Source organism: Hesperophylax consimilis, chromosome 10, assembly GCF_061612785.1.
Source record: "Hesperophylax consimilis isolate HC1 chromosome 10, BYU_Hcon_1.0, whole genome shotgun sequence".
Taxonomy (NCBI): domain Eukaryota; kingdom Metazoa; phylum Arthropoda; class Insecta; order Trichoptera; family Limnephilidae; genus Hesperophylax; species Hesperophylax consimilis.
Window position 1 is genome coordinate 1,664,678 of NC_142845.1, and position 22,655 is coordinate 1,687,332.

Below are 22,655 nucleotides of genomic sequence, written 5' to 3' on the forward strand. Positions count from 1 at the left end.
CATGGATGGGGGATAGAGGGCTACCGCACCATATAACTCCCTTGATCGTATCGGGACTCGTTGCTGAGTTTTAGCGGTACGCACATTGTACACTTACTTTTATAATGTATATTGATAATGTGTTTTGGTATATTGTTTTGTACAATACCTATTACTGCGTTTCCTCTAATTAACCATCTAATCAGTGAAGCAATGACTTGCACAGCAGTCGATTGAATATCACATTTGAATACAAAAATAATCTTTATTAATTCATTCTGTAGTGGGAAAGAGAGTGCATAGATTTTTAAATCTTTTTTCCACCCTCCGTAAAACCATCAGTAATGTGAATGTTCCAATTCGTTGTTTTGTAACCTTAGAATAAATGGTTCCATGATGCACAGTGACAATTCAACATACCTTTAAAAAGTGATATAAAGTTCATTAAAAGCGATTAAAAAAAAACTAACCTATGTAACTTATTTAACCTAGTTTTTGTTCACTTTTCATGACTTTAAATCACTTTTTAAAGGTGTGTTGAATTGTCATTTTGATGAGTTATTCGGTCACTAGAATAAATGAATCAAATAAAATAATAATAAAAACACAGATTAGAAAATTTAAATTTTATTAAAAATATTCGACAATGACATTCAAAATTTTACATCACAGGAATAAATTACAATTTTCTTAAGCAGAAATGTCAAAAAGAGGACAAGAAATTAGTATAATAAACGAAGATATAATTTACGGTGAAAATGAATTTTCTAAAAATGAACAATTTTAAAAATAACCTGAATTAATTACACAAAACAAGATTAAATCAAAGGATATAAAAATAAATAAAAAATTAAGGGGTCGCAAGTAGATTTCATTTTACAAAAAAATATTTTAAAAATCGAAGGTTAAAATATTTGTGAAAGGGTCAAAACGTCAAAACAAACTAAAAGAACATTATACATATTGCTATTTTGCTATTTTACCCATAGTAGTCATTTTTTCAACAAATCAAATATGAGATTAAATAAAATTTCAAAATGCTAAAATCAAACTATAAAACGGACATGTAGCTAAATACTATCTAAGTCATGATTCATTAAAAGTAACCCTCGTAACATTAACTACATTTTGACATATACAAAATCTATAACGGTATTCAAAAGTTGTGTTTCGTAAAAAAAAACAAATATCTATTAAAAATACCACGGACAATGATTGTTAAATGAAAAAGTAACATTTGAGAATCTTTTAAGATTATGTAATAATAATCATATGCAGTCCAAGTAAGGCTATTGTATTCGATTTCATAATATTTAATATTGTTAAAACTCTGATAAAATTAAAGCAAGTATAAAAAAAGATAAGTACTTCAAAGTTATTTGTTAAAAAAACTTTTTCTTTACCAAACCCATACAGGTTTGACACCGGTAAAAGCCCAGAGATCCGGTTGGCCGGCATGAGGCTCCTTTGCAAAGTCGCTTTTGGTCCATTGGAATGGGGGGACGGAATATGGCTTTGGAGGATCAATTTGGATGTTTGTATTGACAACGTGCTCCAGAGCTTCTTCAAAATCTTTAGGCTCTTCTTCGTCACCTTCTGTTGATTCCTCAGACTCTGAAGACACGAAAGCTATGTTGGATTTACGGATTTTGTCAAGAAGGGCAGCAAGACCGAATTTTGCCTTCTTCCTGGTTGCTGGCGTGAGAAGGGACTCGAGGGATGCCTCAAGAGCTCTGGAATATGATGGTCCCGAAATGGCTTCGAAATCTTTGACTCCATCAGAAGTTCCTGAAAAAAATAGTTAAAATGTCAATATTTGATAAAGAAACATAAATTGTCTTCAAAATATAAAATAACCAACACCATTGGTCTAGGTGTAGTTTTCGTTAGCTGTGTTGGAAATCAACCAACCTTGCTAATGTAAAACAAGGCCCAGTTGTTTCGTAGAAATTCACGTGTAACACAGTCATCAAATAACCGTTCAGTGCCATTTTGATTTTTGACATTTGAAAGGTCGCGTTAAACACTTCCAATCAAATTGTAATAAGTTGAAAAGACAATGTTTCATTTTCATTTTAATTTCTGTGAAACAACCCGTCCTCAGGGTGCCTTCGTTAAGGTTAAACGCAACGCTCGTTGTATTCTACGTGTTCACAGATGGCGTTAATTAATTAATTTTGTTTAACTCTATGCACGCGGCCGTATCAACTGTTGTTACGGCAAAAAGTCCATACTCACACGCGGCCGTATCAACAGTTGATACGGAAACTTTGAATGCCGATATTCCAGCGGTCTTTTGACATAAATTTATTTCCCGCTCGCTTGAACATTTGTAGAACTATCACGATGCTGACATCTACAAGAATTTCTCGAAAATAAATTTGTGTTTCATTTAAAAACATCGATAATCAAGTGAGCCTCTTCGCGCCTTCGAGTGCCATAGTTTACAATTTTGTCAACGGATGGCGTTAGTTCAATTTTGTTATTATTTTGTGACATAAAATTTACGTGTCCAGTTTTAGAAAAAGTTTTCATAACAAAAAATGATAAGTGCTCATGGTGTTCCACTTGTGTCTATCAACGCAGTGGCCTAATTACACACACGCCGAGCGAATGGCGGGACCACATTCAAAAGATACGGTACGTCTTTGTATGAAATTTTATGTTTTTGTTTTTATAAACATCCAAGAGTGTTGACACACGAGGATTTGTTATCATATTGTGGAGAATAATCTGTTCTGTCTATATAGTCCAATAAATCATGCCAGAATGCTATAATTTGACATTTAATTGCGTGCATAGGTATTTGAAAATATGTACCGCGTACGGGTATAGATAAAACGGAGCAAATTAACGCGTTCAAAAGGTTAAATACGCTTTTGCAAGGTATTGCTTTACAACATTGAGACAAATCATTTGTTTGCGCCCGTATATACGCAATATGAATATGAATCAATAGTTTTGTTCGTTTAAAGACTTAATTCTTTCGAGAAAGGCACACAAATACAATATTTTACCGATGATTCAATCCAATATTGTATTTGTATGCCTTTCTTGATAGAATTGAGTTTTTATATGGACAAAACTATTTATTCATATTCATATTGCGTATATGAGGGCGCAAACAAATAATTTGTCTTAATACTGTAAAGCAATACCTTGCAAAAGCGTATTTAAACAAAATTAATTAATTAACGCCATCTGTGAACACGTAGAATACAACGAGCGTTGCGTTTAACCTTAAGGCTAAACGTAATGTATATTATAATCTACGCGTTCATAGATGGCGTTAATTTAATTATTTTATTAAAATACTCTTTTTGACAAACCTATTTATTCATATTCATCTGCTTATGTAAGGGCGCAAATAAATAATTTGTCTTAATTTTGTAAAGGATAACTTGCAAAAAGTGTATTGTTATAAAATACTTAAGTTAACGCTAACTATGACCTCGTGGACTATAACATACATTACGTTTATCCTTAAGTGTTTCTTTTTCAATCTACAATTAGAATAAATGAAAGATTATTGGACTTACCACTGAAGGCTTTGTTGTCGATAACACCCATGGGCACAAGACCACTGGTGTCTTCTCCAAGCCATCCATGGAGGTCTCCTCTTGCTCCAAGACCATGCCAAGATCCTTCATCTACCAGCCTGTCTTCAATTTCTTCAACACTATCAGACTCCAGATTCAGATGTTCAGCTGACGCACTTTCAGAGCCTTTGTCTTCGTCTGAATCACCCAATTTAGTAAGAGCAAGCTGTTCCAGGATTTCATTGACTTGTGAAGTGATGTCTTTTTGTTCTTGCAGTGTCAGAATTGAAGCGACACCATCCGAATCTTTTGATTCCACGTGGTTCTTGACTGTTTCCAAAGATTTGATGATCTCTTTCACTTCTTCTGAATCTGAAACGATATCTTCTGGTTCAACCTCTGGTTCATCTGGATTTGGTTTTGGTGTTGCTAGTTTATCATCACTGATGACTTCTCTTTCGTAGTGGTTACTGCGCATCAGAAGAAGAACAGTCTCAACGTCGACGGCTGTCTCAAATCCATTTTTGAATAAGATAGCTCTTGGTGATTTGAGTAGAGAGTACATGTCTCCATATTGAGATTCCATCTTTTTGATTCCAGAGATTTCTTTAATATCCTGAAACATGAAAACAGAACATGTAAATGGAATTAGAAAAAAGTAAGGTTAGGTTATGTTGGGTTTGGTTCGGTTGGATGGGGTTGGGTAAGACTAGGTTCGATGAGGTTGGGTCAAGTTAGTCTAGGGTAGTTAGAGTTCTTTAAGAAAGCTACCTGATAATGCGGGATTCCATAGTCGGCCCAATAGCCCTTGGCCCTGAGGACGTTGGTCTGGTCAGCAGCGTGAGTGTGTCCAGGCAGCTGTTCCACTTCCCAGAGAAGTCCCGGCCCTCCGCTGTGCCAGACCCTTCGTCTCAGCAACTTTCCGAGACTAGGATGCGCTCTGTAAAATAATATAGAATCATTAATATCAGTACTTGAAAACTAATACAAAAGGCGTATGGAGATTAGATGCTTTACGAAGCAAGAATACCTCCAACTATAATTGAAATAAACTTCTCAGGGTCTCTTAAATCAATGATTTATATATCTTTATACTTTATACTTTCCGAATAAACTATTCTATTGGTAAAAGTGGAGAGATGACATATTTTAATGCATTTCATAGCACTAATTTGTGAAAAATCACACAATGTTTGGTTTTGAAATGAGTATATGCTTAGTTCCTACCGGGATGTCATTTATCCAGTTCCTGCCTATCCTTAATCCTTACCTTGCTGGAAAGGTATTTGAAATTTGGAACAATGGCAAGAACATAGTGCAAATTCGAGGGCATTTATTTTGAAAACAGAAGAAGGATTGGGACCATAGGACTAGAGGTGAGTCATACTAGTTCGTCTTGATACTTGGAACAACTGGTACAAGTGAGAATAAATACTTATTTCAAATACCTCTTCCCTAGTATATCGCACTTATACTTAATTACCAGTGATGGTATGCCAAAAAGAATTTTTGTGTGGGGTATTGCTCACTCAGTGATTCCCCACAATTAATACGTGGGGGGGAGCTTTCCAAGGGAAAAATTCCCCACATTTTTTTTCGTGTCCTCTGGTGTATTTGTTTTGTGGATAATGCATATTTGGGTTAAAGGGGGATGCGAAAGACGTGCAAGACGCGCAATATTCGCAAGACGCGCAATACTCGCAAGACTCACAATACCCGCAAGACGCGTAATACTCGCAAGACTCACAATACTCGCAAGACTCGCAATACTCGCAAAACGCGCAATTATTGAGAACAGATACTAAGTACGAAAGTATCTTTGAGATATCTGTTCCAAACATCCGCTCTAGCAAGAGAAGCAAGCTGTTGGTGTTTTTCTTGTACTTAATCTCGTTGAAAAGTAAAAAAGAAGGAAATTGGCTATCTTGGAAGGGCATAATATTGTATAAGTACTCGTTACAGTGGTGAGTGATTGGTCAGCCTGTTTTCCCTCCTTCCATACACTGTTCATTCCTACAAATACTAGATATGCATCACCTAATTCCAGCAAACACCATTTCATTTTGTCTTGTTTAAATTATTTACAGTCCACTTTCATGTTATCTGAATCTGTAATCCGTAAGCACTTTCGGATGAAACACCAAGATCGACTGAAAAATACTACAGAAAGAAAATGCAATAGGTATGTGACAAAAGGAAGAAGCTTATCGCAGTTCACAATGTACTGTATTCAAAACCTTGGAGACAGATATTCCTAAAGTACGATCTCCGAACTCAGTAGTTACTATCTGTGCTTTAATTTTTCAACCGTCCACTTCCAAAGTTCCTCGCGTTGTTCACGATTCATACATAATGTGTAACATAAAAAAAAATTTAAAAAGTTTACACACCCCAAATCGCCGTCGATAGAAGAATGTATATATCTATACAGCGAGTTGTCAGGGCTGGTGTTAGTCTTGGTGAGTGCAGGGGCGGGGGCGGCCGTGGCATTCAGGGAGGTCAGTTTAGCCAAGTTCAGCACCGTCCATTGCATAAGGGCGGTCCCAGAGTTGACTCGGGAGATCAGGCGTGACCAGTGGAGTCCGTCAGCTGCTAGGCGGTTGGCTGCCATCACTCTGGGACCAATCAGGACCTTAAAGAAAAATAATTATTGAAGAATTTTTTGCAATAAGAGAACATGATTTTTTTTTTAATACCACATTGAATGAAGAGGCTAAAAAAACGAATAATTAATTAATAAATTAAAAAATAAATAAACAGTTTAATTTTAAGCCCTGTAGATGCTTGTACTAAGCGAAACCGGTCAGTTATAGAAAATTAAATAAATAATTTTTTTGGTTATAAACAAAGTAATTGTTTTATTTACGTCAATGTGTCGAACCACAAAGTAATTGCTTTCTACCAAAAACTTTATTAAGTCATTACTCGACTAAAAATTCTAGAAAAAACAGCAAATATATGATTTTTCTTCAACAGGTTTAAGTGACAGGTTTACTGTCACTTATTTTCGACACCTTCACAATTGTTCCAATTACTTTCCTACATATTCAAGCATTTTCAGAGATCATTTTCAGAGATGATGATAGGAAGTGAGTATATATAATCATTGCCACACAAGCGATAGCCACTCAAATACGTGGAGCACGGCTAATGCCCTTGAGCGATAGCTAGCCTTATTTGAGTAGCTGTGTATAATTTATTTTGAACTTCCCACAGTCAGCTAATATGTTTAATCGCTAGCTTGATTAAGCTTCTATCAAATACCAAAATATGTCAGTCAATAATTTTCCTCTCATGGAATATTCTATATAGGTAGGTAATATTTTGTGTCATGTAGTCTACGTGTAGATGTTATTTAAAATAGTAGTTTCTAAAAATTGAATTTTTTATTGTCTGTGACTATAGTCATTTCCGGTAGACCATAGACAACATACAGAACTAGTAATATTTAAGATTGCCCCAAATAATTACAAAGTAGGGCATTAAGTAACTGACATACAGTAATCAAGCGTTTATAAAATTAATGATTTTTTTTAAATTATATTGTTATGATGCAGGGCTAGACTCCTTTTGTTTTAATATTTTATTCATTAATTTATTCTGCATCATCACATTTATCCTCGCCGATTCTCTAACCTAGTTAGGAACTGGGCGATTGTCGCGGGTATTGGTTTTGGTAAAATTTCGAATCATAATTTAAAATTTAAAATCTGTACCGGGCGGAAACAGAAAAAAAACAAGAAAAAGACTTCCTTGCCTGCAGAGAAACCGAGGGTGGGCCTGATCTCTCGGCAGACGACAGTCACAGTTTTCCGGAGTGAAATTGTTTGGGAATGGTTTCCCTTTAATCGGAGTGGCGAAGTCTAATTTTATACGCGGAAATTGCATAATAAAATCGTATAAATGGTGTAAAATACGAAGTTCCATAGTGGAATTAGTTCCGTGGCTCGTTCGAATATTGTAACCACGCGGCATCATGAATCGCAAACGGAGTCAGACGTGTGATCTGCTTGAATCCGACCCATCCTTTATGGGATGAAGAAGCCAGTGGCTTAAAATATTGTGCCAGGTTCCCGGAAACCTAAGGATAGTATTCTTTCTCGCGGTTTGGCACTACGCCGACCGCATTTTCACCAGGGCCGTAGGGAGGCCTATTTTTCCTTACATAAAGGGAATCCTCGCCAGGATACACGGATGCGACCGCGGGCACCAGATTCCTCTTCCTCAGTCGCCAGATTACCAGTTTCCTGCCACGGACAGTCGCCAGGAGGCGGAACTGACTCTTCCTCTTGCTCCGTCTGGAGCCCCCTGGAGCTCAGCCTGATGAGGTGCTGCTCCAGCTCGAGTAGGATGTTACTTAATTAGCTAGATAGATAAAGCGTGGTCGGAACCTTGGGGGTAAGCTTATATCTAACTTTTATTATATTGTTTTCGTTATAACTCACACGGTAGAGTGTATAGACTTATATTGTATTCGAAATAATATACATTAATGTTACTCTAAACCTTCTTTCCTTGACTCTAAATTACACATTGTAACCTGACACATTTCTGGTTTCGAACCCAACCCCCTGAGAACCCTGGGATCACAAACATTCTTGTGGGTATCTAACCCTCAAGAATTGGCGCTTCCAGTACTGGATAAAGTTTGTGATTCCACATTCATTATTATAACCTAAAATGTCTGGTGAGTATTGTAGGCTGCACGTAGCAAGTAACCATAGCAACTACTCTACGTAGCAATATAAAACCTAAAAATATGGGATAAACAATGAAATATAAATGGATTCATTGGCTTTTAACCACAGTAGGCAATTTATAATATGTTTTTGTATTAATATTAGGAGGTATGATTTTTGGAGAGTGTGGCCGAAACCAAAAACAAACGCTTGGAAATGTCTATCGCTCAAGGCTTTTTTTAATTACTACGCTATCCAGGGGCATTTCTCTCAGACTTGGCCTTGAAACTCATTTGAAACCGCCACGCCCACCTCAAAATTCTTATAGAAAACGAATAATATGGCTAAAAGCTCAGATCTCATTGGTAAGAGTAGAAGGATTGGTTTGATCTCTCGCTCTCTACCATAATGACTCGTGTAACAGAAAAAGATGACGGAATTTTGCCGTTTGACAGTTTTCAAATCATTCCAACAGAATGAGTGGTTTATTTATACACGCGGGTTGTCATTTCGCGTCGAAAATATTGCGTGTTAAAGTTGTTCGTGATAAAAATACAATATAAGCCAGTATAGTGTTAGCGAGTTACAAACATATATTCAACCTACCTACGTAAGTTCAAGTTTAAAGTGAATTGACAGTTTTTAGGTTATTACGTAACATACTTTCATATGTCTTCCTCCACAACGTATAAATGTTATTTATTATATCGACCAACTTATTCGTGTTATTGATTAGTGTTATCCTGTATTGTCTAATTGTTTTGGTGAAATTAAAGTTTTGAAACATATGTAACAATGAGTTCAAAATAGGCAGAAAAATGTCGGAATTCATCGTCGTACTGTCGGACAATCATGTTTTGGAATTTTTCTTGTAATTTTGGGTTTCTTCTTCTCGGATTAACAAGTTTCATCTTAAGAAAATAAACTGTAAAAGTTCATTTTCTTAGTCAGATGAACCTTGCTCTCGGGAAACATTTCGACATTTTTCTGCTTCAAGGACATTTTTATTTTTATAATAGTTTTTTTGGGCTAGTGAATGAATAGAGTAGGCTGAGAGCAATTATTTTGTCTATGGTCGCATCTTTTTTAAATGGCCTTGAGTTTCCTCTACCTTGTCTACTGCTCTGCTCCGCACGGTAGGTACTGCTTGTATATCTGTGGTTAAGTACTGTATAATTCCGTTACATACAAAAAGCCCGAAGATATCGATCTAGAGAGTGGTATATTTATGACGCTATCACTCGACTGGATAAAGGTTCACCTCTTGATTTCGAAGATGATTGAAGCAAGATGGAAATGCCCAATGAATGGAGAAGAATAGCGAACTACCGAAGTCTGTGGAGAACACAGATCCTACCCTCCATCCTATTCTGATGACAATGAAATATAATCTTACATGATCGAACAGGTTAATTTTGGCCCATAGCTCCGGATTAAAGTTGTTGATGGAAGTCCCAGAGATGGTCATGTGGTGCTTGCTGCCAGCGTCACCGGAGATGGTGTAGTGCTCGTCCATGGAAGACACGGCGGCCGGGTAACCCGAGAAGCTGATGCTGGAGCCGTAGATCTTGGCGGAGGAGGGGATTAGGTTGTGGTGGTAGTTCAGCTTGTAGTGTTTCATGAGGCGGAGCATGGTCTTGTAGCTGGGAATAACAAAACGAATGAGTACATTAATTACCATCAAAATCATAACAAAATTTTCATATTTATTTTATAAGTTAACTAAGTCCAGAATTAAATTTATTTTATAAGTTAATAAGTTGAAGATTTCTAAAAACTCTATATAAAGCCCGAGTAACGCCGGGTACTTCAGCTGGTTGAGATATAAAGAAAAGCGTGAAGGCAAAACAATAAATACCTTCCAGCGGAGTTGTGTCCAACGATAACCTTCTCTCTCTTAGGTGTGACATCGTCCCCATCATCAGCCACGAGCCTTATGAAGGAAGCTGACAGACCGGGCAGGTCCTCGCCAGCCTGGGTCCTAGATGAGATGTTCAGCATCCTCTCAATGGTGGTGACATCGTTCATGGAGTTCAGCCAGATGAAGTCCACCAGAGGGATCTCAAGCTCGTTGCGGCTCTTCTTGACGGCGAAGTTCCAGCCTGTGGACAACCCGTCAACTTGGTGGTAGAAAAGATTTACCTAGAAAATAAAGATACAATACATATAATTATGTTATCTGGGTGTATTAACACACGTCGTTATGCTATGATTAAGATAGTTCAAAGAGCTCACAGGCGCACGGTTGAAAACCCAATGCAAATGTATCGGAAAACAGGAATTTATGCATACCTAAAATGTTATCATTTAAAAAGTTAAGGAGATTTATGTTTCTGTTCTCACACATCTGTACGATGACTTCATAGTGCTCATTTGTTACATGAAATCACCGTGCACGTGTTCTGTAATCTTTTAAGGCTGAATTATGCTTGCAACTGTGGGATTTGAGTAATTAATTAACCCTATTAACACGTGTAGACAGCGTTAGCCCAATAAATAGGAAAGTAACTGGTCCAACCAGCAGTTGTCCAACGACATTCGTACAGTTAGCGTTTCATTTGCAAATTCTTAACCAAGGCTCAAGGCAAGAAGAAGGCTGCAGTTTATAGTCAATGTCACTTATGTGAGTGTCCAGTGCAGCAAAGATATTAAAAGCATTTACTGAAGGAGCTAGTGGAAATATTAACATGGCACGGTCACCTCGGGAAACGTATACCTTTGATAGGAGTGGGAAGCACCAACAGCTGTAGGAAGTGTGAAGAGAATGAAAAAGCTGCGATGTATCTATAGTACCAACATCACAGCTTGGTAGGAAGAAGGCTCATGTACCTTAAAACCTATGTTGTGCTAATATGGAGACAAACAACCATTGACAACCGAAGTGAGATTTATTAAAGAGACTGGACTACTACCGTGATTAATTTTTGGGTTTTTATGCCATGTTGCGCTTCCTACTGTTTTGAACAGCGTTTGGTGTGCATCATCAGGCAGATGTATAGATTGTTATGAAGTGTGCGATTATGTATGCAGAAGTGATGCCATGTTGCAAGCGTTAATGCTCTTATGGTCAGTATTTCAGTATTAAGAAAATTAATGTGGTTTTTGGCGTTTAGTTTTGGTATAATAGTAAAGTATCGGATTCCAAGAACAAACTATTAAGATTAGCCTTGTCGTCACATAAACACACACTTACCACAATCTACAGATCTTTCTTGATGATGGACATGGTAACGCTCTCCGAAACGTTAGCTGAAGAAGGAGTACGCGCAACATGGCATAATAACCCAAAAATTAATCATGTTTATACTTTCGGCAGTGAAAATCTCAAGTCATATTAGACTCGACTATCTACAGAATAAGGTGGAACTTTAAAGAATGCATAATACACCGATGTCCTGATTTATGCAGATCTGATATATCTTGACGGAAACTATGCAGACCGTCGACATATTAACTGCATCAATAATAACGAAGCAATACAGTAACAAAACACATCTAACATGGTATTCAATAACTTTACCTGATGCCATAAAGCGTCTTCTTGATTCCTGATTCCTCTGCTTCTCACACCAGCCACGTTGTCTTCCAGCTGTTCCCGTATCTTCGCACAATCCGCAGCGTGATGGTTGCATCGAGATTCTGGAAACAAGAATTCACATAATCTAATCATCAACCGAGAATGGATGTTAGAAGTCAACTTGAATACCTACAATTATTCTCCCGCCTGCAATTGAAAGAATTCAAAATAAATTCTTATGTTTTCTGAGTTTTAAAATGGGAATCCAGCAATATTTTTGAACTACAACAATCTTTTAAATAATCTGAAAGGATTTTTACTGAATTGGAATTTAAATTGTGCATTTAGTAGTCCAGAATTGCTTGCATTGATAAGCTTTAAAATTCCACTACGTAATACTAGAAGTTGGAATTTATTTCAGTGTAGACATTCTGGGTCTGACTACCGGAATATTTATGTACTCCTCTTTGCCCAGAATACTAATGGAGGGAATTAATTATGCCGAATCAGTGGATATCTTCATGTTATCACAAAATAAATATAAAAGTTTGTTACTAGGGCAGTTCAGTTATAATAATACTTGGATGACTTGTATAGCGCCGTTTTTGTGCAAAAACACCTCAAGGGCGCTGTACAAACTTATAATACATTTCTACAGTGATCTATGTTATTACTTAACTATTTATGGAGAAAATATACAGTACAATACTTACCTGGTAGGTCACTTGAGATTAACACTTAATTATCATTATCTAATTGTTTATTGGCGAAATTTAGATACAGGATTTAGGACTTAATTGAAAAATTGAATATAACTTGACTTTCTCTTAGGGTTGGTATATTTAATTTAAGGGTACGACAGCTTAAAAAGGTAAGTTTTTAGTTTAGACCTGAATTCTGTTGGACTTGTTATGGATCTTAGTTCCGGAGGAAGTTTATTCCAAGCCTTCGGCCCAGATACTCCGAAAGCGCGATCACCAAACTTAGTATTTGGCTTGCGCATAGGTTCTATCTAGTTATATAATACATATAATATAATAAAGATACAAAATAATATAATAAATATATACATATAGTAAAGAAAGACAAAAAAAAAGTAAATTTTTATTATTTCTGTGTAAGCGTTCAAAGATGGTTTTAAAGGGAGATATGTAAATACGAATGTTAGAGGGAGCGCACTAATATTAAAAAAACTATAATAATTAAGCGAAAATGGTTAAAATATTTAATAAAACACGACTCGTTTAAAAAAGATAAAAAATCTCTCACAAATGCTTTAGTTGCATTTAAAGAGATACTGTAAATTTTTTCATGCCTATAACATATTAAATAACAGAACCAAACGTGTTTCGAATAATTTTCGGAGCTTACTTTGCGATTTTTTTCTATCGATCGATTTTCATATAGTTAACGTTTCGACATAACAAATGTACAGATATTATCTTCAAAAATAACACATTTTTTTGGAACTTTAAACTTAAAGAGTTAACGAGAAACTTCTTATAAATCGGTGGAAATTGAGTATGCTGGGGTATCATAAATAAATGAATATTGAATGAATGCATGTTTCGGCCAAATTTCGATTTTTGTTATGTAAATATCGCACTAGAGTCCCAACTGCTCCCAACTAATTGTATTGAGAATGAGACTACGGTATTCCCAATTGAGGTATGTTGTGAGGGGAAGTACCTGGCTATACAGAACTGGTCACCCATGGCTAGAGCCATTTCAAGCAAAGTTTCAATACTGAATGGTGGTCTAAGTACCAGAGATAGAATTTATTGTACAGGGTGCGGCGCAGGAATAACCCTATTTAAAAAAAAATAATAAAACAAAAAGCATGGGATATTTCATTTTTATTCTTTTTTCTTTACTCAGAGCCAAAATGAAGCACCCTGTATCATGTTCATCAAAACATTCATAAGCGTATAGTCTTCCTAATTGAAAACAAAGGCTAAAACAACAGTCCACAAACCTTGTCACTGTTATACTAATAACTAAGTTATCACTTATCAAGAGATAATAGACATGTTTATTATCTATACAAAATATATATTTAGTTCTACTAGGACAAAAATAGGACCTTGCATGATGAGGTTGTCTCTTACAGTGAAATTTAACGTTACATATTTACAAATTTGTCATATTGATTAGAGCATGCTGAGGAAAGAATTTTTTTAATTTTTGGAAAATCCCAAATAGTATAGAAGATATAAACCGCCAAAATGTTGGTATTTGCGACTGGCCGAAAGGCGTGTGACATCACGGTACATATTTATTTATTTATTTATTAACGGACAGTAAAATGAAAAATACAGGAGCACACAAAGGTACATGGAAGCAAAGACATAAGGCAGATATAATATAAGAAAATACAGTGACAAGACGAATCAAGTCAAGACTACGCCGTGGGTCAGGACCACAGGACACTTATAATAATATATATTATATCACATATGCAGCTGAACTGCAGCACTTCCATTCGAATTATGAATTGCGTATTGTGTGACGTCACGGGACACCATTGCATCCGTTTTACCTTGAAAGAATGTGAACTACGTAATTTTAAGAAATATCGAAAAATTAATTTGAGTGTCATTATTAATTCTCCACATATAATACACTTTAATTAAAATAAAATAAATTTGAGAAAATTTCATTAAAAAGTTTATATAAATTGATAATATATTATTACATACGACACATATTCAAAGATTCCATAAAACAAATAAAAACTAACAGAGAGCAGCTTCCTTCAAAGGTATGACGCTTGTAATTTGAATGATTTTGTTCAATGGTGGGTCGGAATTTCAAGGGTTCTCTCATCACTTGAGCGAAGAGATTTAAAGAGTTAGTGAAGGCTTACCTATGATGTTCTGCCAGTGCCAGTGGATGAGCTGCCAGGTGAGGGCTCCCTCCAGTAGTCCTGCGGCATAAGCCTGAACCCAGTCTGGGTAGGTACCGTCAGATTCTATCTCCAACAAGGACCACCTACAAAAAAAACACCGTTAGAAAATTATGGGCCAATACTGGTAAAATCAAAGACAATTTTTTAAACAACATTAATACATGTACATCCGCCACTCCTGGAAACAATGACCCCCAGATTACTACCCACCTCTAAAGAACTGCCAACACTGCCTACGAAATACTCCACTGCCAAAGAGAAATAGAAATATGCCGAAGAATACTCCTTGGCAGAGAGGACGGACCGCCAAACAACTGGGTCTTGGCACACACTTCTTACCTAATTCTCATTCACACATGCTCCTCTATTATATTTAAAAAATAACAGAAATGAATATATTTAAAATAAAAGTAAAAATATGACTGAGTGTAGAGATTGATAAGCAACTTACAAACATTATGAAGACTATGTAAAGACAACTAGAAATTAAATACAAAAATATAAAACTATAGGGCACCTCAGAACAGCCCTTCCTAGTGATAAGGACTGTAATATTTTTCCGACTTTATGTCCGGGTTAAATCTTCCCCACAGGAAAAACTAAACCCTTCCACACACTTTTCCACAAATGATCATCTAGTCAATCCACATTATTCAAGTGGATTATATAAGCATAATTAATACAAAATAATACAAAAACAACACGTCAAATCACCAGAGATCAAATGGGAAAATAAATCACCGACTCCAGATATTTTCATGTCAGCGGGTTCGGCTCGGTATAACTTCTAATTGGACCTATAAATCCTACTGATTCCTCAATACAAATATTTGAAAATTCATTCGTAATCCTACATGTATTAAAATGACTGATTTTTGCATTTTTATGTATAAATTCTTCGACAGATCTAATACGCCTAAATTTCTGTGGCATTATTTTTATACTCTGCTTTATAATTACATCATCTACAAACATAGCCATAGAAACGAATACAAAAATCAACCAATCAAAACAATGACCGGTCAGTGGTTGAGTGGGCATAGTGCTTGGGTCTCACCCGAGCGTCGCGTGTTCGATTCCTCGGCTGGCTAAGTCCTCCATCACAACACAAGCAACATTTTCGGCTTTCTGTGGTGGTAGTAGGAGATTTTCAAACATTGTTGGGTTATCCGTGACCCGGGAATGTTTGTCTTTCTTTTTAAAAAAAAAAAAAAATGTTTTTTTTCTATGATACATCTATTTTCAAAAGACTGAAGAGAGAAGAAAACAAAAAATTGGTTTGACTAAGGGCTGAACCCTCCTATCCGGGAACTGGAGTCGACAACTCTACGAACCGATCCAAATCCGGATAGTATAGGACTGATTATTAACATTATCTGCTATAATGTCATCAAATTTCTGATAAATGTGCATATATCCGTATGTGCATGCGTGATTGCCACCAAAAAATTAAAGAATGCATTCTAATCGGCAACGAGTCTATCTACAAAGTTTCAGCTCGATCGGATGTCGTGAAGTGCGTTGATTTTTGCTTCCGAGATATGAATTCATACACGAAAACAAAAGTGAAATTTAAATAGATGTATTTGAAACGATGATAAACTAATGTTTATAAGACAAGGTTTTATGCATAGCATAAAGGATAACAAATAATTATAAGCAATAATTAGTCAAATAAAATATCAATACAAATTGAAAACATCTCCCGAGTAAAAATAAATGCCGCCAACGGGAATTGAACCCGTACCTTCTGACATCAGATGTTTTCAATTTGTATTGATATTTCAGGCGACTAATTATTGCTTATAATTATTTGTTACTAATTCATTGTCTAGAAAAAATGAATAAATTTTTCAAACTGCTTTACATAAAATATTTTAATTGTAAGGTACTGTTTTTATTAATCATAAATTTGAATAACTTACATCAGTATGTATCTGTCTAAAAATATATTTATATAATGGTTACGAATTAATCGGAATTAATTAAATAGTGAGCCTCGAGTGAACCCTTGTTATTAGAGTTTTGTGTTGACTTAAAAACAAAAAAAAATCACATATTCAACATTTCGAGAGATGCATAATCGGTTGACGGTTATGCAACTTGGTTACTCGACCACCAATCACCAGAATATAATTTTAATTTGATGTATTTATTGAATTGGTGTGACATCCGCGATAACAACGGAAATTCGTCAATCCCCTTAACGTGCATGAGGTTTTTTCACTATAACTTAATCAAAGCAACGGAAGTTATCAATCGCTCCGCGCACCCAGACACATTAAATTATATGTTTTTTCAATCGCTAATTATTGCACTCATTAAGAAATGGCAGGAAGTTAATCTTTTCTTGATATTTCTTGAATTGAAATTATATTACATAATATTCTCATCAGTAAACAGTCGATTGAATATGAGAACAATGGAAAATATCTGTAATAAGTCGGCAACAACTAAGTTTATTCAACAAATCTGAATTATAAGCATTAGAAGAATTGAGAAGAAGACTTTCTTACTTTTTAAAGCAGTATTTTAATTTGTCTTGGTGAAATTTTGCATTTTGAAAATTACTGTCTCCCTCTGATTTCGAAAAGCTCTGCTTAAAGCCCGGGCAATGCCAGGGACATAAAACAGAACACGTGCCAAATACACGCTTTCAAAGCTTTACACTCAAAGCTAAAACATACACACTTAAAAGCTCAAAGACCTGTGTTCTCTCAAAGATCAAAACTCAAAGATAAAAAATCAAAGTTCATCTCTACTAGAGGACTCTAGATCAACTAAGCCTAATAAAAATTATGAAATTTGTCAATGTAAACAAAAGAAATGCACATTTCAAATTTAGAATGATTGTAATTAATGGAAACAAAATATTTTTCTGTTCAAATTTTGTAAATGACACTTAAATTCAAAGCAAATCCGAGACCTAGAGTTCATTGAACCAAAGTTACAGACATTAGTATGTTTGATGATAATGACATCAATTGTTTAGAATGTTTGGATCAATCTTTCTGTTGCATGTGTCGTTTGAGAGATTGAGAAGAGATGTTACAACGGAGCTATCAGCGGTATGTCCTTAACGACTAGGCGTTGATGAAGCTTACCCAGTGGTGGGGAGGTCGGGCCTGTAGTACGCCCTGGCCACGCCCTTGGGCACCTCGGCCAGCTCGTTGCCCTGCCCCCAGAACTCGATGCGGAATCCCGCCTTTGTGCTCCAGTACACGGTGGCTGCATAATTCCCGTCGTCTTCAATCCTGAAAACCAACTGCGTGTTATTACTGCATAAAAGATTTTTAGTATTGATATTTGGTTATAGTTTCAATACCGCCTAACAGATGTCGGTAGAGTGTGAAGATCTAAGTTATTATTATTCTGTTTAAGTAGTATTAAGATATTTCCATATGTGGTGGTAGTTACGCCACATGACAGAGACAACATGTCGGCTATACGTGAATGATCCTAGGTGATCCCTAGACAGTTCAGTTCAAGTTCCTTCCCTCGCCAGCTTGAGATCTATAGACATTCATTGTAATTGTCTCACGATAATAAAGTAACTCGTATCCTTTGACGGACTGAAGTTTTTACTGAAATCCTTTTTGTGAAGAATATACCAGTACATTACACTTTTCATGACTGTATAGAAAACACTTTCCAAAAGTGTTCTGATTTGTCTTGTTAACGACTAAAACAGTCAATTAATTAACTCTTCGCCAAACAAACGTGTTGTCATTTTGTATGTGAGACGTTGAGTCACCAGGGATATATTCTTCATGCTTTGTTAAAATAGAGTGAGGTTCAAATGTGATATACGCCCTGAAAATCTATGATCTTCTTGGATGGAGTTAATATTTTAAGAATAATGGCGTGGTAATCGCCTGTGAATCGGACATTGATTATTGAAAACAATTTTTAATTGATTGAGATTCTTGTTTAATCTTCAAAATTTAAAAAAAATATATTACTTTCAATGCAATATGTTTAAAACTATTTTAGGGTTTAACGTACTTCCCTTAGGACGGGTTGTTGTAGAGAATCAAAACAATTCATCAAATTTCAAAGCTCTGTTAAAGTCCCATTCATGTTCTGTGACAACTGGCCCATGTTGAAATATTAACAGACTTTCAAAAGAACTTTCTGAAAATGAGAATTTCAAATTTCAAATTTGACGAGTTGTTAAAATTCTGAGAAACAACTTTACTATGCAGCTATCCCCAATCAAACCGAGACTGCCAATTTAAAATTTGACTCCAACAGACGATCTCCATGCGTCACACGCAACTGAATTATGGTTTGATAATTTGATAATAATGTTCTTCAAAGTAGACCTCAGAAATGTCTGCGTATGTTAAAAGTAGCGTTCGCTTAAGGTCAGCCTCGTTGGAGTCCAAATTGACTCTTATGCATTAGTTAGTCACATTTTGAATTCAAGTAGCTTTAGCTCAGTTTGTATTGGTGACAGCGGCATTTAAAGAAGAACATATTAAAAATAATTAGTAATTACGTCTTACCTTTCAACCTCTCCAACGAACAGCGCCACTATGCCCAGAATGCCCATCCCAGCCAAGATATAAGAACTAATTTTGGTTTGCAACCAAGATGCCCCTACGACTTTCAACATTATACCGGTAATTGATTTCAACAAACAGATAAAATATTTAAAAAATTCTCCTTATAATTAATACAATTTATTTTGAATGTCACTGAGATTATATTTTTATTTGATTATTTGCCCCTTTTTAAAAATTTGATTATAATATATATTTATAAGATGAAAAAGAAATAGAGGACTTTGATTGCCTTGAAGTGGCAAGCTGAGAATTGGGTACTCTCAAATGTATAGTCGACCATCGAAAATGTTTTCTATTGATTTTATTTATTAAAATAGACTATTGTTATTATTTTAATAGAAGATTGAAACGATGGAAGCCGCCTTAGTCTTGTCGCATTTAAAGGCTTTCGTTTTGCACATCCGGAAATGGTAGAACTTCCGGGAAGCTGCTGATTGGTGGACGCAGCCAGCTAATGGTGGTATCCAGGCGTATCTCTTCTTCTAAATTTGATCCTGAAAGAAAAAAAAGAAATTGTTACTTATAAAAATATTTTTTTATTTTTGGAATAACTTGAGCAAAACCTCAAATATATTATACTACAGGGTTTTCCAATAAGAGGTGTTATTTTGAATAGCCAGCTATTTCGGTAGATGTTACTTTTAAAGCTGTCATTTTTTGACATTTGACAAGTAGAAACTACGCCATTAATAAAAATGGAACGATACACGCTTCAACAATGCATTGAAATTATTAAAATTCACTTGAGTGAATCAAATGCAAATCATCATGAGTAATGAGGCCCATTTCCACCTCGGTGGCTTCATCAACAAGCAAAATTGTCGCATCTGGGACTCGAAAAACCCAGGAGTTATTGTTGAAAAGCCTCTCTATCTTCAACGTGTGACTGTTTGGTGCGGTTTATGGTCCGGCGGAGTCATTGGGCCTTACTTTTTAGAAAATGAGGCTGGAGCAACAGTTACGGTGAATGGATTGCGGTATCGAGAGATGATTAAGGATTTTTTATGGCCGGAATTGGATGGTATTGATCTGGATAGCGTTTACTTTCAACAAGACGGCGCTACGTGCCACACAAGCAACGAAACCATTGATCTTTTACGATTGAATACCAAAATAACACCTCTTATTGGAAAACCCTGTACAATATTAGCGATTCATTAACGAAATTTTTAAACAGAAAAATCAGAAAAAATCAGAACCGCTCTCTTCGGTGCCTTTAGCTCAGTTGGTAGAGCGGTGACCCTGCAAGTCAAGGGTCTTAGGATCAAGTCCTAGATGTGACCGTATATTTTTCTGATTTTTCTTTTTCAAAATTTTGTTTACGAATCGCTAATATTGTCTTCAATAATTAAATATAATAATTATTATTATTAATCAATTTAATTGTAATTTAGGAGGAGGGTATGGATACCGCCGCCCAGGCAACAATTTATTGGATAACCAACACCTCTGCCATAGGTCACCCCAAATGGTTCGATAAGATTTTAAAGGTGAGACCTTTTGACCTCTCCAGCTGAATTCATATGTCCCTCACACCTGGACACACTGATCCCCAGATTTCTACAACAGATTCCTCATACCTCTTTCCTTCCCAGAACTTCCTCTCCTACCATTACTTAAAAAGACCCTCCACACAGCACCCCCAAAGATGGCCCTTAGGGAATTATTTTCTTCAGTGTGGAGCTAATTTAAAAAATATATATATTAATTTGTGTTGTTGGTGCATGGGTGCGTGATTTAAAATGGTATTCCTGCGTAAGGCGTAAAATTATTCTAGTTTAATAAACTTTTCATTTTCAAAATTGGAACTACCTACGTATAAATCGGTTCCATGATAACTCAACACAGTGACAATTCAACACACTTTTAAAAAGTGATATAAAGTCATTAGAAACGATGAATTTTTTTTTTCAACCTAACCTAACCTACTTAACCCAGTTAATAAAGTTTTTGTTTCATCACTTTCCATGACTTTATATAACTTTTTAAAGATGTGATGAATTATCATTGTGATGTTTTATCCAGTCACCGTATAAATCATATCAGACAAGCGATAAAGTAAGTGTCAAAATTATTTTATTAATTAGTAACATTTTATTTGAAATTTGTCTTTCTTTTTTTTATTTTCCAGATGCTTAGATGAATAAATATATTGAAAAACTTTATTGAGACAACGCTAAACTAAACTACTTCAATAATGTAGGTCCAGTGGACATACATTGGCCGGAAAACAGGGGTTCGTGATACAAAACATGCTGACACGTGTGTTTTATGAAGGTGATGACAATCGACAAATAAATATATTTAAAATTATACACGGTCGGTGGCTGAGTTGACATCACGCTTGGGTCTCACTCAGGCGTAGTGTGTTCAATTCCTCAGCTGGCTAAGTCCTCCATCACAACACAAGCAACATTTTCCGCTTACTGTGGTGGTAGTAGGAGATTTTCAAATATTGTCAGATTGTTCCCAACCCGGGAATGTTTGTTTTTCTTTTTTAATTAATAATATCATCTTTGGGTGTGACACTATGTACTAAGTCCTTGAATGTGTTAACAGGTATTCGATAATGCAATTTGCGTATTTTAATATGTAGGTAATCATGAATCATCCACAAGATTATATCCACTTAGATATAGAGATATAACTACAAAGTATGAAGAGGTTGCCGAACTACTCGAAAATACTTACAATTATCAATTAAAGCAATCATTTAATGATTTATTCTGCCTTGATTTGCTTTAAATGGTAAACGCGGTAATTGTAATACTGGTAATTAAGGTGGTGTAATAGAACAGGTGAAATCGAAACAAAATGTTGACTGATTTCTGAAATGAATATCTATTTATTTACTAAAGATCCTGGAATTGATTCCTAGTTGTGACCGTTATCTTTATATTTATTAGAGATCCTGGATTCGATTCCTACTTGTGACCGTTATCTTCATATTTATTAGAGATCCTGGATTCGATTCCTAGTTGTGACCGTTATCTTTATATTTATTAGAGATTCTGGATTCAATTCCAAGTTGTGACCGTTATCTTTATATTTATCAGAGATCCTGGATTCGACTTCTAGTTGTGAGCGTTATCTTTATATTTATTAGAGATCCAGGATTCGATTCCTAGTTGTGACCGTTATCTTTATATTTATTAGAGATCCTGGATTCGACTTTTAGTTGTGACCGTTATCTTTATATTTATTAGAGATCCTGGATTCGATTCCTAGTTGTGACCGTTATCTTTATATTTATTAGAGATCCTGGATTCGACTTTTAGTTGTGACCGTTATCTTTATATTTATTAGAGATCCTGGATTCGATTCCTAGTTGTACCGTTATCTTTATATTTATTAGAGATCCTGGATTCGACTTTTAGTTGTGACCGTTATCTTTATATTTATTAGAGATCCTGGATTCGATTCCTAGTTGTGACCGTTATCTTTATATTTATTAGAGATCCTGGA

The 22,655-nt window shown here is 35.6% G+C and overlaps 1 protein-coding gene across 1 annotated transcript in view; it reads right to left on the reverse strand.

The window, feature by feature from the left end:
* Positions 1-603: 603 nt before the first annotated feature.
* lama (phospholipase B domain containing lamina ancestor) overlaps positions 604-22,655 on the reverse strand; it is a 105,410-nt gene continuing 83,358 nt past the window's right edge. The window contains exons 3-12 of the mRNA XM_089636427.1: positions 19,131-19,684; positions 17,727-17,876; positions 14,581-14,705; positions 11,718-11,836; positions 10,056-10,339; positions 9,594-9,840; positions 5,909-6,150; positions 4,290-4,458; positions 3,519-4,134; positions 604-1,767 (exon numbers count right to left, since the gene is read on the reverse strand). Of these exons, the coding sequence (XP_089492553.1) occupies positions 1,379-1,767; positions 3,519-4,134; positions 4,290-4,458; positions 5,909-6,150; positions 9,594-9,840; positions 10,056-10,339; positions 11,718-11,836; positions 14,581-14,705; positions 17,727-17,876; positions 19,131-19,240 (2,451 nt within the window). The 5' untranslated portion in view covers positions 19,241-19,684 and the 3' untranslated portion in view covers positions 604-1,378. The remainder of the gene's footprint in view (positions 1,768-3,518; positions 4,135-4,289; positions 4,459-5,908; positions 6,151-9,593; positions 9,841-10,055; positions 10,340-11,717; positions 11,837-14,580; positions 14,706-17,726; positions 17,877-19,130; positions 19,685-22,655) is intronic.